This window comes from Bison bison, unplaced genomic scaffold, assembly GCF_000754665.1.
Source record: "Bison bison bison isolate TAMUID 2011002044 unplaced genomic scaffold, Bison_UMD1.0 scf7180017864323, whole genome shotgun sequence".
Classification (NCBI taxonomy): Eukaryota; Metazoa; Chordata; class Mammalia; order Artiodactyla; family Bovidae; genus Bison; species Bison bison.
Genome location: NW_011494895.1, coordinates 3,442,497 through 3,457,052, shown reverse-complemented (window position 1 = coordinate 3,457,052; position 14,556 = coordinate 3,442,497). Strand labels below are relative to the sequence as shown.

Below are 14,556 nucleotides of genomic sequence, written 5' to 3'. Positions count from 1 at the left end.
CGGGGCTGCGGCTGAGGAGCTAGCGCTGGTCCTGCCGCGGCTGCGGTACCCGGCGAGGCCAGGGACGCAGAGAGGCTGAGCGGCTCCGCGGAGGAAGGGCCTGTGCGTTCGCCTTGCTGCGCTGCCCCGTGCCCATCCGCGGGTGAACAGAGTCCTCCCCACTCACACAGCTCCAACGAAAGCACTGCTGTGTTTCCCAGCAGCTGGGACAGAGGTGTTTCTTCAGTGACGGAAATGACAGTTCAGGAAAGGGAAACAGCCCTGGCTGCTGATGCACTGGATGCAGGACCCCGCTGACTGTGGGCATCATGACAGGCGTTCAGCAAGTCCCTTGTGCCGGCTCCACGGATGCTGGCAGAGGGACCCCTGGGCCCTGCAGGCCCTCGGGCTGAGCCAGCAGCTGCCTGGAGCTCTGCACGGAGGGTCCCGTGCAGGCGGAGCTCTCAGGTCTGCGGAAGGCTTGTCCTGGTGACACCCCGCAGGAGTCCTTCCTGCCTGTGGTCCTTCTGCTCAGCGTTTGTCACACGTCAGTTCCCGGGAGCTCAGGGCACTGTCCCTGGTCTCATTCCCTGGGACTTCCTTAGTGAGAGAGGGACCAGGGGTTGTGGTGGTCTTGAAAGTCACAGGTTCACCCCTTCTTTTTCAATTTTCTCCTACTGAGATAAAGTTCCTATCATATAAAAGTCACTGTTTTAGCCAAAGTACACGTCAGTGGGTTTTTTTGTATATTCACAGTATTGTGCAGCTATCATCACTAATTCTAGAACATTTCCCCATTGCCCCAAAAGAGACCCCCAGCCTGTCAGCAGTCAGTCCCAGTTCCCGTCCCCCGGCCCGTGGCTTCTTTGAGTCTGTGTTCTGTCTCTCGAGTTGTCTGTTCTGGACGTTTCACGTCAATGGAATCACGCGCTCAGACGTCAGTCTGTGTAGTGTGCTCAGGCTCCTTCGTGCTGTGCTGTGTGTCAGGGCTCCATTTCCCGGGGGAGGGTAGAGGTCAGGAAGGAGCAGGGAGAGGGCAGTGGTGTGGGTCCCCCGGGGCCGGGGTGGATGCAGGACCAGCACGCGGGTGGTGGGCTGATGCAGGACGGATGGCGTGGTCTCTGGTTTATAACGACGGGAGGGCGTGGCCCGGGGTGCCCAGCGTGGTCTCTGGTTTATAACAATGGGCAGGGTGTGGCCAGGGCTGCCCGGCTTCTGCTCCAGCTCAGTGTCCCCTTCTCCCTCCGCCCTGCAGTCCTACCAGGACCTGGTGCAGCGCTTGGAGCCGGTCATCATGGAACTAGAGCGGCAGGAAAACGTGCTGGTCATCTGCCACCAGGCCGTCCTGCGCTGCCTCCTGGCCTACTTCCTCGACAAGAGCGCAGGTGCCTGGCCCGCAGCGCGCCCTCTCCTGGGGGAGGGCGGGGTTGGGAGCTGGTCCTAGCCCCTCCACGAGGAGGCAGGGCCCCTGGGGTAGCCCCCTCCAGGTGTTTCCGTGCAGCCCCCAGAGGATATCAGAGCAGTTTGAAGCTGGGTGGGCTTAATGACCTCAAGAAACCCAGCCTCCCTGTCTCTCCACATCTCAGGGGCAGTGCGTCTTTGGGCAGGGGGCAACCCACCTCTCAGGGGCTCCCAGCCCAGCAACCTCTAAACACTCGTGTGTCTGCCTACGGGCCAGCGGGATCCCGACTCCTAAAGTGTTTGGGGAATGACGCTCTTACTCCAGCTCATTGCGTGAGGCTTTGGTTTAGCGCTGATCATGTTCTTCTGGGTGTCTTAGCAGCGCCGCCTGCCGCCGGCACCAGGGCCGGGGGCGGGGGCAGGGGCCATACACCTGCCTAGCCAGGCATCTGTGGCACAGGCTCTGGTGAGGGGCCTGGGCATGGCCACCCTCCAGTCTCCCGTCTCACCATGGGCCCTTCTGTCATTTTCAGAGGAGATGCCCTATCTGAAGTGCCCACTTCACGCTGTCTTGAAGCTGACTCCCATCGCTTATGGTAAGTGTGGGGACCCAGCCCCACCGAGACTGGTCCCCCCTGGGTGGGCCGGGCGTGGGTGTGAGCTCAGGTCCCCCTTTAACCGAAGCTGACCTGTCCCCGGCTTTACCCAGGTTGCCGAGTAGAATCCATCTACCTGAACGTGGAGTCCGTGAGCACACACCGGGAGAGGTCAGAGGTGAGTGTGAGCTTGCCGCCCCCTCCTCGCCCCTGCTGTGTCATCTGTCCGGGAGGGACCCGTGGGTGCCAGCCCCTCGGACACCCCGCAGCGGCAGGGCTGGCAAAAGCTGTGTCGGTCGGTGGCATCTGCCTGCCTCTGCTTGGACCTGTGGTCCTCAGGGCTGCCCTCCCCGACCCCCTCCCCGCTTTCTCGGCTCCGTGTGCTCCTGCCTGCCTGTCTGGTGGCTTCTTGGCATCGTCCTCCTTTTCCTTTCTTTCTGTGCTTCTTCCCCCATTTCCTCTTGACCCAAGAAATGAGTGTGGAGGAGGAAGCTTCTTTTAAACGTAACCATAGTCTGGTTACCGTCGCTTTTTCCTCTGGGGAAGCCAAATGATCACAGGTTCCAGAGTCCTGGGTGGCAGTGGGACCCACAAATTTCAGTGTCATCCACGTGCACTCACGTCTCTAATTCTCACAAAGATGATAAAGAATGAAGACCAGGGAAGCACAGCTTTAACTGGGAGTTAGCGATGTGGCAGATGGAATGAATGATTCTCTGGACAAGCCCAGTGCCTGACCGCATGCGCCACCACCTGGGGGCGGTCTGGAATTTGGTGGTCAGCCTGGCTGGGATTCCCCCAGGAACAGCACAGAGTTCTGCCCAGGCGTAGGAACCTTGTGAAAGAAAGTTTGAATTTACTTTATCCCAGCGGCCAGACTCAGTGCTCTGCCAGCATCCACCCAACCCTTTCTTTGACACTGAGCGTGACATCCCCATGTTCCTGTCCCTGCTCTCATGGAGCGTGGCCAGAAGATCTTGGCGTTCAAATCCCAGCCTCCAGTCGCCCGGCTGGTGGACCGAGACGAAGGTGGACCGCATGCCTTGGCTCTGACGGCGCGTCCCGAGTTGGGGTGGTGGGATGGGCATTGGCTTTCCCTCCAGGGGCAGCAGCCTCCCCACCGGACCCTCCCGCAGCGGGGAGATGGGGGCAGACTGGAACTGGGCTCTGATGGCCCCTGAAAGCTTTGACGGGCAGAGCAGGGCAGGGGCTTGATGGAGACCTTGGAGGTCCCCACTCCAATCGAGTTGTCCCATGGTCGGAAGAAAGCTAGTGTTTCCTGTGTCTGTGGTCCCCTGGCTGGGGTGGAGGCTGCGTTTCCTGTCTGAGGCTGGGTATGCTCCCTGGGAGCAGAAACTGGGAAGATGCCAGCTTGAGGTCAGCAGGAGGGGGGACCGGCACCGACACCTCCCGCCGCCCACGCCTCGAGCCCAGGACCCCACCCTCTGCGTCCCTGGAGGCCTGCAGCCAGGTCTTCCCCCCGCCTTTCACATGCTGCCACTGCATCACTGTCCCGCTCTCTCTTCCTTCCTTGCCTGCTTTGCGAACGTCGTGTCTGTTGAGTGGTTGTCTGGAAATGATCGGGGCGGGGACTCAGGATGAGAGATCATCCCTTGTTCTTGCTGAGTGGGAGATGCAGGTCGAGCCGGCGGCCCTGCAGTCCAGGGCCATTCTCCGTGGTCAGTCTCGTGGTCTTAGTGAAATCCAGAAGCAGAGAAATGTGTTTGGTTTGGTTTCGGATTTTGGGGGTTTTTTTGGCTTATTTACCTCCCCCTCCTCGTAACTGTCGCCTTCTTTCTTTTGTCTTTGTCTCGCTTAGGATGCAAAGAAGGGACCTAACCCGCTCATGAGACGCAATAGTGTCACCCCACTAGCCAGCCCCGAGCCCACCAAAAAGCCTCGCATCAACAGCTTTGAGGAGCATGTGGCCTCTACCTCCGCTGCCCTGCCCACCTGCCTGCCCCCGGAGGTGCCCACGCAGCTGCCCGGACAAGTGCGTTGACCCCCCTTCTTCCTGAGTCGAGTCGCGTGCAGGGTGGGGAGAGCGTGCCCAGCAGGGCGGCAGGGGCCACAGACTTAGGCCTGCGTGGGGTTGGGGACTTGGAGGAGAGGACATGGACCGTCCCTTTGAGTGTGGAACCCCCAGATCCATTCTTGAGACCTTGGCTTTGCACAGACACGCCCTTTCCAGGGAGGTGGCCTTCCCTAGGCAGAACCAGGCCAAGCAAAGAGATGGCCCAGTGTCCATGATCCATTCATATTCGTGGACAGTTTCTTCTAAAAGTTGAAGGCAACCCTCAGTTCAGGACCAGCTCAGCCCCCATCTGGCTGAGGGCTTTTGGCTTCTGTGTGGCCTGGGGACATCTCTTCTATCCCCACGATGAGTATCTTTCCTGACTTCCTTCCTGACCGTTGCTCTGTTAGAGAAAAGCTTTGTCATATGGGGCCCTGGGAATGTGTCTGGAGCTGGTGTGGACAGACTGGAACCCGGGCCAAAGGACCTGGAATAGACACTTTCTCCTATAACAGTGAAAAAACCCCTAAGGAGAAAACCAACTAGATTAATTCTTAGATTATTTCATCCTTTGTGATGCTAGGCTGAAAGATGCTGGCTGTTGGGCCGTAAAATTTGTTTCCAGCAAACCACTATCTTCCTCAACAACACTCGAGAATCCTGGCCGGGGTGTGAGATGTAGAAGTCCCCAGGGACAGCTTTGGGTCCCACCTAGGGGTCTCCCCTAACCGCCGCCCTCTGACATAGAAATCATGGGTTCAAGTTCAAGCTGAATTTGAAGGCCCACAGGCTCTTCCTGAGTTTCCTGGAAACTCCTTTAAACCTTGTGCTGTCTGGAAACGTGCTGTGTGTGTGCCCGGGGTGGGGGGCAGGCGTGACGGTGCCGTGCCACCCTGGGCAGGCCATTGGCCCGCTTTAGGCCTCAGTTTTCTCATCCGTGGGATGGGGGAGCAGCAGCTTCTGCCACGGGCTGAACATGGGGAGACTCGTGCTGAGTGTGTCTGTGGTCGTGTCCCACCCTAGTGCCAGCTCTGGGGTTTTAGGTCACGTTCTGTCACCTCCCTGGCCTTCAGTCTCCCTGTTTTTTTAAAATGAGGGAGACAGACTGGCTGGAAGACATCTAATTAGTGGTCCTTTTGGGCCTACCCTCAGCAGTGATTTTGTGAAAACTTAGAGCTAAAGTGGCATGTCAGTGACATCGTGTGTTGGTGTAAATGGTGGGGTCACAGATGGAAGCTGAGGGGCCACAGTCACAGTCGCGGGCGGGGGTTGGGTGACGGTCAAGGCCGTGCTGCCCCGGGTGATGGGGGTTGGGGGGTGGGCCCGTCCTGCGGGGTTGCAGACATGGAAGCCGCTGGCCAGGCTGGGGGTGCCCAGGGCTGCATCTCACAGAGAATGCCTGGTCCCCAGTGACCCAGGCCCTCTCCCTTCCCCGCACTGACTCTCTCCCACCTTTTCTCTCTGCAGCCTTTGCTAGGGAAAGCCTGTTTGTAAGTATTTTTCTCTGAATTCTTTTGTTCTTTGCATCTCTTTTCTCCTTGCTTGTCAGCTTGGCCCTCCTGCCTGTTGAAGTGGTGAGGGTCACGGCAGTTTTTGTAAAACCTGAAGGAGGAAGGAGAAAGGGTCCGTGAATTTTCAGGACAGGACGCAGGGAGTGGGTGTTCCGTGCGTCCTTCGGCCATCCTGGCCGCCGCCGCCTTCTCCTCGCTCCCTCTCGGGGCGGGGTGACTGTTAGTATTTGCGGTTCTCTGTGGCTGGACATCGGTCTGCTTTTTCCCTCTTGGCGTCAGACATTGGCAGGAAGCTGGGTCTTTGCCTGTTGATGTTGTCTTTTATGTTCTGGGCCTCCCCCAAGAGCCCTACCATTTTGAGAGGAAAGTTTGTGCAAAGTTTGCGCAGAGCCTAACCTGCACGGTGAACAGTGGAAGACCCGAGCACCCCTCCTGTCCTGCAGAGATCCCCCACCTTCCGGGGCTCTGGGACCCCCGCTCTGGAGTGGTCTGCCTGGACACCACTGCTCTGCATCGTGTTGTCCTGGATCAGAACACTCTCGGCCTTTATGGTCACGTCCAGGATGGGGTGCGGCTGTCTCTCTGTAGTTTCTGGTTAATTCAGCGCTGGTTTTAATTCCACTGGATAAATTCAGTGCTTCCTCTGCTCTGGTGGTCCCCAGCCACAGGAATGAACTGCGGCTGTTATATCACAAAATTTTAACAAGAGACACCCTGAAACATCGCCCTAACTCCTTGCGTCACACCTGCCCCATCTTCCCCTTCACCGGCTAGGCTAATCCACGCAGAAACGTGGCTTACTCTTGGAAAATAGGAGCCGCTGGGCGTTGTGTTTGGACTGAGTGATATCACCTGCCCAGAAATACACATCATCACTTTTCAGCTTTTACACATCCCGAGTCTTTAGTTCTTAATATAACCCCCGGAGGTCGCAGGGCAGTTCTTGGCCCCGCTTCCCAGATGAGGGTGAGGCCTTGCCCACAGTCACCCCACCAGCCCTCAACAGAACCAGTGGTTGAATGGCTCTCCAGTCCCAAAGGCTGGCTACTTTCTCTCTGCTGGCTTCCAGAGCTGCCTGGGTCCTGTTCACCTCCCCATCCCGGGCACCTGGCGTTTGCAGCCTGTGGGGCGAGGCCCAGAGCAGTTTGGGTTCCTTTCTGGCTCTTGCAGCCTCTGCTTTGCAGCCGCTTCCTGTGGCTGAGACATGTTTATTTAATGGTGGGCTTGCCCGTCAGAGTCAGCCTGTAAGAGTAACAGTCCTGTGTCTGTGACCCCTGCGACACATAGAGTGCCCAGGGGCGAATGTGCTACTGTGAAAACCAGCCTTAGAAGTTTGGAACCTTACAGTTTTGCATCTGTGCGTGTCCTCTTCCTTTTGATCCACAGCCTAGTGTTGCCAGGAAGGACATCCTCCTGCTGGGAGAGGGCCATTCAGCCACCCTTTGAGGTTGAACGTGTCTCTTTCTAAGGCTGGTGGTGCCTTTGGTCAGAATCCCTCCAGTTCAGTGAAAATGTGTTCTCTGCATCCATGCAGGCGTGTCAGCGTTCAGGTGTCTTGATGACGAGAATGTGGGTGTAGCACTTAGGAAAATACCTGGCTCGGGGCCAGTGCCTGGTGGACAAGAGCTGTTCCTGAGGGAGGCTCCGTGCCCTGTGCTTTGGCGGCCTGGCCAGGCTGAGGGTTCCTTCTCGTGGGCAGCAGGAGTCCTCAGGGACTGGGGACAGGGTGCCCTTGGGGTCTTAGGGTGGTGGCCCCAGGATGCTGGTGTCCTGGTAAAGCAGGCTCGTGATAGGTGGGACACAGCGCCTACCCTGCAGCCCGCTCCCCAGGGGCCGGCAGGCCGTCTGGCCTTCACAGGGCATCCTTGGCTTTTTTATTTTTAGTCCTAAATAATGTGTTTAATTATTTAGCTTCTTATAGTACTCACATAACAGAAACTGACAACTCCATGTTGTTGTTTAGTCACCCAGTCGTGTCCGACTGTCCTGTAACCCCGTGGACTGTAGCCTGCCGGGCTCCCCGTCCATGGGATTGCCCAGGCGAGAACCGCGGAGTGGGTTGCCATGCCTCCTCGACGTTTAAATGTCAAATGCGCCCTCAGAAGACAATCCTACTAAAGATGTTTTGTTTTTCTTTCCCGACATGTTTCTTCCTTCCCCCTTCTATGCTTGAAAGACGAACTGTCTGTCATATTTTCTCAAAGTTCTCTCCTTACTAACCTTGGCAAGGTAAACGCTACCTGCATGCCAGCCTCCGTTCCTTCCACGTCTCTCTGCATCATGGCATCTCAGCCCTCGGGGCGTCATGGTCTGCGTGGACACTGGCCATCGTGAAGTCTGTAACTCATTCACCCAGGCCCCGGAGCATGTGTGTTTCTTAAAGGGCAGCGCCCATGTCTCGGTGTGTCCAGAGCCCTGGGCACCCTGAGCGCATGACGTGGCCTGTGGTCTCCAGTGTCCTCATCGCATCACCATCATTCGTGGGTGCCACAGCCTCGGGCGTCTGATGTCCCAGGGCGGGTGGGAGCTGGACCTCCATCCCTGACCCCACAGGTTGACCGAGTCCTCCCTGGTTATGAGCTTCGGGGGCCTTGCTGGAGACGCCCAGCTCACTGGGGTGGTCTGATGCACTCGTGGGCAGCGGGTCGGTGGCCTGGGCCCTGAGTCCGGCTGAAAGCAGGCTCAGTGGGGCCCCAGCTTCCGTGCCGCCAGCCCTGCGATGGGCCTCTCTTTCAGAGATTCTTGGTTCTGGCGGGAGAGGAGTGGGCTGTGGTGATGCTTATTTCTGTCCTCCTGGGTTCCACTTTCCCTGCCGCCTCGCTAAGACAGTCTGGGAGGAGAAGACTTTTAGAAATTGTTTCCCTTTTCTCCGGGGCAGGTTAAGGAGGGTAGGTTAGGAGCCCACAGCTCTGCTTAGGCCAGGCTGAGAGGAGGGTCCTAGTGCTTCTCCAGGTTTAACCAGCCCCCACTGCTCCTGCCTGGTAGCGAGGCCAGCATGAGTGCCCCGGGCGGAGACAAGCACAGCCTTGGGCTCTAAAGAGGCAGGGGCTGGAGGGGCCCTGGGTGCGGGCACCCGGTGCTCCTGGGAGCAGCTCAGACCCCAGGAGCTGCCCGCTGTCCCCACCCGCGCCCTCCCCGCCTCCTCCGGGCGCATGTCAGGGCCCTTCCTGGCCCCTTTCCCCGTGGGACCCCAGGCTCGTCCACCACCACGTTCCTGGGCCGCACTGTATTTGGTGATGCTGCTCCTCCGGGCCGTGTTCTCTGTTGGGGAGAGGGGGCCCGCGTCTCAGTTGCAAACTTCATCTTTGCTTGCGAAGCCTAGTCAACAGGAATGGTAACCGGCTTCCCCCTCTTCTCTCCTGAGAGCAGAACATGAAAGGCTCCCCGGGCAGCGTGGACGCCTCCAGGACGCACTGACCGCCCCCTCCCCACACCCGGATCCCGCCCTTCCGTCTGCCCACCGCCAGCCGTCCGAGGACGTCTCGCAGAGCGGAGCAGGGTGGAGGGCAGCATGGAGGAGGGGCTGCTGCTCCAGGGGGACTGGGCCCCCGCCTGCCCCTGCTCCCCCAGCCTTCAGGCCGCTCTCCCCGTGGGCCCCAAGTGGCTCGGGAAGGACTGTGCACAGAGGAGGCAGGACCAGGTGCCTCCCTGTGGGCTTGTTCATCTCGTTCTGTACCTGCCCCGCTGGTGGTGATGCTGGTCCTCGACTCCTAACCTTAAGGGGGGCCAGGCTCTCAGCCGCTAAGGATCAAGGGAATGAAAACTTCCAAGAGGCTCTTTGTGCATCTGGCCTGGACGTTGCCTCCTGCAGGGAAGCTCATGGCTTGAGCTGGGTGGGGCTCACCCAGGAGAGCCGGTCCTGCAGCTGAAGAGAGGAGCCCCACGCTGGACCCGCTGGTCAGCCAGGCAGCAGCCCTTCTGCATGTCGCCTACCCTTCCCAGTCTGTCCTGCCTCTGAGGAGGGCGTGGGACAGTCTGGCAGGAGGAAACAGCCCCGGGGGCCTCGCCTCCTAGCGCGAGCTCCTCCCTCGGCTCCCGAGCCTGCTGGCTCACGCACTTTGTTAATGGCAGAGACTGTGACCTGAAACATCTCACCTTTGGCAACTGAAGATGCTCGGGGTTTGTGCCAAACCCCGATGCTTGGGGCTGGAGCTCTGGAAGGTTGTGGGAGCCGGGCGTGCCTCTGGGGAGGTGAGGGGATACCCCCCCCAAATGGCTGGGCAGGGAGCATTGGGATTGTTGCAAGACTGACTCTGGGCGACAGCATGCAAAACAACGACCTGGTCCCCTCTTTCGGGACATTCGTCCCCTCCTGTGCTTCCTGGGTGGGGACAGCGGCCCAAGCCAGGCCTCACTCGTGGCCGTGTCCTCCAGGAGGCTGGCCGCAGGATGTGGAGCAGCGCCCTGTGTGCGTGCGGAGACCCGCTGTGTCCTCAGCGTGGAGCCCGCTGCCCTGGGCGGGTCCGGAGGAAAGAATGTCCTCGTCTGCCTTCACGGCGCCTGCGGCATTTCTAGTAGGGGCGGTCAGAGCAGGCTGTGGACACGTGGTTCTGAACACCTGTAGTTTCTGCCTGCTGGTCTTCTCCTGGGGCCTCCGGGCACTCGAGGGGGTCGAGGCCCAGGAGAAGCGGTGTGAACTGAGGTAGATCTTGTCCAGTGACCCTTTTCAGAATCTCAAGAAGCCGGTGCCAAAGGTCACCTTCTCTTCCTGCCTTCCCCGCTCCTTCCCCCTCTTAGCTTGTGAAGTAGTCATGGGGGTGGGGGGCCATTTAGACAGCTGGAGCCTGGAGTGGGGAGAGGAACTGTTTTTGTTAGTATTTTTTGTTTGAGAGGAGCTTGTAGAAGAAAAATGCATGTTTCTCTGATTGGGACTCAGTGGGGAGCGGGGACAGGATTCAGAGGCCCTACAATCAGGTGTGTGGGTTTCACATCAAGCTGTTCAAACCCTCCCTTCCCATCACTGGCCATCTTCCCAAGAGGATGTCTGTCTGTCTGTCTGTACGTGCCTGTGCAGGGCGTGTGTTACTCTCCCTCTTTCCTGCTGCCTTGTCGTGTGTGTCTGTGTGCGTGTTTAGACGGAGGGGCCTGCTGTCCTCCTGCGAACAGCTCTTACATCCACCTTCTGGCTCCTCCTCTGGTGTTTGGAGCGGACCCTGGATTTCGACTCTTGACCGCTGATCTGAATGCTTGCCCTGGCCTCTGACTGCCCAAAATCAGTGCATTTACACAGGAGGCCTGGCCTGACCGGGACCTTGGTTTGCAGGGGCCTTGATGTGGAGAGAGAACCTCAGTGTTGGGGGAAGGTGGGGGACAGGCAGAGAGCAGAAGCTGGGGGTCCGGGGGCCAGAGACCGGACTTCCAGGGAGGGAGGAGCGGGCCGAGGCTGTGTCTGAGCCGCGGTCGCAGGGCTTCTGCCTCGCTGACTGCTGGCTCTCACTCCCCTCCCCCAGAAGCTTCTGGGACCAATATTTTTAACTTCGCTTATTCGTTTTGGGCTGGGCTTGCCCCTCCCCTTCTTCTGTCCTGAGAAAAGCTCTTCATTTGGGGGTAGGGAAGAAAGACTGTTTGAACCACGCCAATGACGTTTTCGTTTCTAATACTTGAAATTTATTTTTTTATTATTTTGATAGCAGATGTGCTATTTATTTATTTAATATGTATAAGGGATCCTGAAGATGGAAAGCTGTATAGATTGGGTTTTGTTGGTTGGTGGGCTTGGGGGCCTTTTACGTGTGACTTCTGACTTCTCTGTGTTCTCTATAAATTTGTCCGAGTTAATTACCTGAGATGAAGCTGTGCCAGCTTTCAAACGGAAAGCCTGTCAGAAATTTGTATATTTTGCAGTTGCCAGAACAATAAAATACCTGGTTGAAATACACAGGTGAAGCACCCCTTGGTCTTTTTTGGGGAGAGGGACAGGAAGACTTTAACTAGTCTGGGGGTCACTCCACCAAGTTTCTGCCACTCAGCCCCATCACCTTCCTTTAACCAGGACGTGCAGGGACTTACCTGGTGGTCCAGTGGTTGGGTAGGATTCCACGCTGCCACTGCTGGGGGCACTGGTTGAAGCCCTGGTTCGGGGAACTAAGATCCCACATGCCTTTTGGCTGAAAAATCCCCTAGGACTTGAAATTCACCTGCAGCAGATAAAGTCATTCCATCAAACAGCTGCAGTGCGGACGGGTTAATGATCTTCCATGATCCTTATCCTCCGTGCCCTGGGTAGAGGGGGCTGTTTCTGTCCTCCTGCTTTGCAGATGAAGAATTTGAGGCTCAGCAAAGGTCAGTCACGTCCCCCAAGGCTGCTTAATGGGCGAATTTCAGGGATTCAAATCCAAGTGCCTGGGACTCTAAGGATTATGTGTTTAACCATCATAAAATTTCCCCTCTGCATATTCTTGGTCTCGCCAGGGTAATGGAGTGTGAGAGGTCAGGTCAAGCTGCTTGCCTGCGGGGCTGGGGGTCAGGGGCTGTCCTCTAGCCTGCTCCCTTTGGGGCCTGGCTAGTGGTCAACATGGCTAGAGGTCAGGGGCTGTCCTCTAGCCTCTCCTCTTCAGTGAGGACAATATGGGAGCCCTGGTCTGGATTCCAGAACTCCCTAAGTAAAATCAGATTCCACCTTTCTTAAGTCCTTCTGAGAAGCTGACAAGCGCTTTTAAGAGGCAGCAGATTGCACCGTGTCATAGAGACGGTGCGGAGTCAGGGTGGGTGGGCGGGCCTAGGAAGGATTGCCGCAGCAAACTGACCTCTGAGCAAACAGCCGGTGGCGTGCATCTCGAGGGCAGGGCTGTGCCTGCGTTCACGCCAGGTGTTCCCACCTGTGGACCTAGGCAGGGGGCGGGGCCTCCAGGCAGGCTGATACTCATCTCACTTCGTCCTCGGCTAACCTTCCACTTTGCCAACCAGCTCAGTGCAGACGCTAATAACTTGGCATCACTTAAATAAGCTGTAGCAGGAGAATCGGCCAACTCTTTGGGATGAAAAAGCTAATCAAATCATAGAATTGCACCATCCAAGTGTTTTACAAAACATCAAACTTATTAACAAAGGAGAAGAAAATATTGGTAAATAACTTTGGTTGGACAGAGACCAAGCTTAAAAGCAATAACAAACTACAAAGGAAATACTGAGATTCCATCTTAGGAATAAAGGTCATCAAAAACCTTGAACATGAGCAAAAGCAAAACCACAGGCTAGTGGATATTTGCAACAGATTAGACAACCCCCAATTTTTCTAAAATGTAAATTGGAAACACATCCACAGCAATAAGAAAAAACATGACAAGTCTTCTAGATCCTGGGACAAAGGCTTGTAGTTAATCCTTGCTGTGAACCTTGGCAATCTCAAAGACAGGACAACTGAAGTTTGTTATGGTTAAGTTCTAATGGTTGTTTTATCAACTTGAGTTGGAACTCACTTTTTAAAAAAAATTTTGGCTGTACCAGATCTTCGTTGCAGCATGCAGGCTCTTAGTTGTGGCATGTGGGATCTAGTTCCCTGACCAGGGATTGAACCTGGGCCCCCTGCATTGGGAGCAAGGAGTCTTCGCCACTGGACTGCCAGGGAAGTCTGGAGCTCACGTTTTTGACACAGTGTGAGCGGCCTGGGTCAAGGCTTCAGCCAGTGCTTTGAGGGCTTAGGTGTGTGCTGCTGTGCTCAGTTGTGTCCGACTCTGCCATCCCATGGACTGAAGCCCATGGCTCCTCTGTCCATGGAATTCTGCAGGCAAGAACACTGGGATGGGTTGCCATTTCCTCCTCCAGGGGATCTTCCCAACCCAGGGATCGAACCCGGGTCTCTTGTGACTCCTGCATTGGCAGGTGGGTTCTTTACCACTAGCGCCACATGGGAAGCCCCAATGGCCTAGGTAATCTTGATATGAAGGCAGTGGTTTCAACCTATAGGTTCTGACGTACACCTAAGCCCATGATAAAGAGAACTTGCATAAAAATAACAGAAGCATGGAGGAGTAAGAGATACCAACTCTCATGTATAAAATAAATAAGCTAAAAGGATATATTATTGTACAACACAGGGAATATAGCCATTATTTTATAATAATTAATATCTGCTTAGTCACTCGGTCATGTCTGACTCTTTGTGACCCCATAAACTGTAGCCTGCCAGGCTCCTCTGTCCATGGGGATTCTCCAGGCAAGAATACTGGAGTGGATTGCCACACCCTCCTCCAGGGGATCTTCCCAACCCAGGGATGGAACCCAGGTCTCCCACGTTGCAGGCAGATTCTTTACTGTCTGAGCCACCAGGGAAGCCCAAGAATACTGGAGTGGGTAGCCTGTTCTACCCCTTCTCCAGGGGACCTTTCTTACCCAGGAATCTAACCGGTGTCTCCTGCACTGCAGGAGAAAGATGGTCTTAGGTTCACCTCTGTCCCACCATGACCATGTGTGGACCTGGACAAGTTATTTCCTATTTTTAAACTTGTTCCCCACCCATAAAATGGGGAGACTCATACCATGTTTTTGTAAGATACACTATGAGTTTACTAACTTCTCGTACAAAAGAGAATGCACCATATGCACAACCAATACAAGATGAAATTCGATTTCTGTTGTGTTAAACCAGGCTTCCCTAGTGGCTCAGTTGGTAAAGAATCTCCTGCAATGGAGGAGACCTGAGGTCAATCCCTGGATGGGGAAGATCCCCTGGAAGGGAGCATGGCAACCCATTCCAGTATTCTTGCCTGTGAACTCTCATGGACAGAGGAGCCTGGCGGGCTGCAGTCCATGGCATCATAAAGAGTCAGACACGACTTAGCTACTAAACCACCACCCAAATGTAGACCAAAAGTCTCCTTAGAAGCAAAGCAATACTGTCATGAGTTTCCAGGCTTTTTGTGAGGACTAAATCTGATAAATGAAGAGCACTTGATGGTTCTTGGCACACAGTGCGCACTGAAATGGCCATTATTAATCTACTAATGTGTCACCGACTCGATGGACATGAGTTTGGGTGAACTCCGGGAGTTGGTGATGGACAGGGAGGCCTGGCATGCTGCAATTCTTAGGGTGTCAAAAGACTCGGACACAACTG

The 14,556-nt window shown here is 56.0% G+C and overlaps 1 protein-coding gene across 3 annotated transcripts in view; it reads left to right on the top strand.

Annotated features, from left to right (window-relative positions):
- The window catches only part of PFKFB3 (6-phosphofructo-2-kinase/fructose-2,6-biphosphatase 3), a 78,771-nt gene extending 67,392 nt beyond the window's left edge, over positions 1-11,379 (top strand). For 2 of the 3 annotated variants that reach the window (XM_010853156.1, XM_010853154.1), the window contains exons 11-15: positions 1,235-1,364; positions 1,914-1,976; positions 2,090-2,154; positions 3,796-3,969; positions 8,871-11,379. In XM_010853156.1, the coding sequence (XP_010851458.1) occupies positions 1,235-1,364; positions 1,914-1,976; positions 2,090-2,154; positions 3,796-3,969; positions 8,871-8,918 (480 nt within the window). In that variant the 3' untranslated portion in view covers positions 8,919-11,379. Of the gene's footprint in view, positions 1-1,234; positions 1,365-1,913; positions 1,977-2,089; positions 2,155-3,795; positions 3,970-5,457; positions 5,481-8,870 lie in introns of all 3 variants that reach the window. The other variant, XM_010853155.1, reaches the window with a different exon arrangement.
- The last annotated feature ends 3,177 nt before the right edge of the window (positions 11,380-14,556 follow it).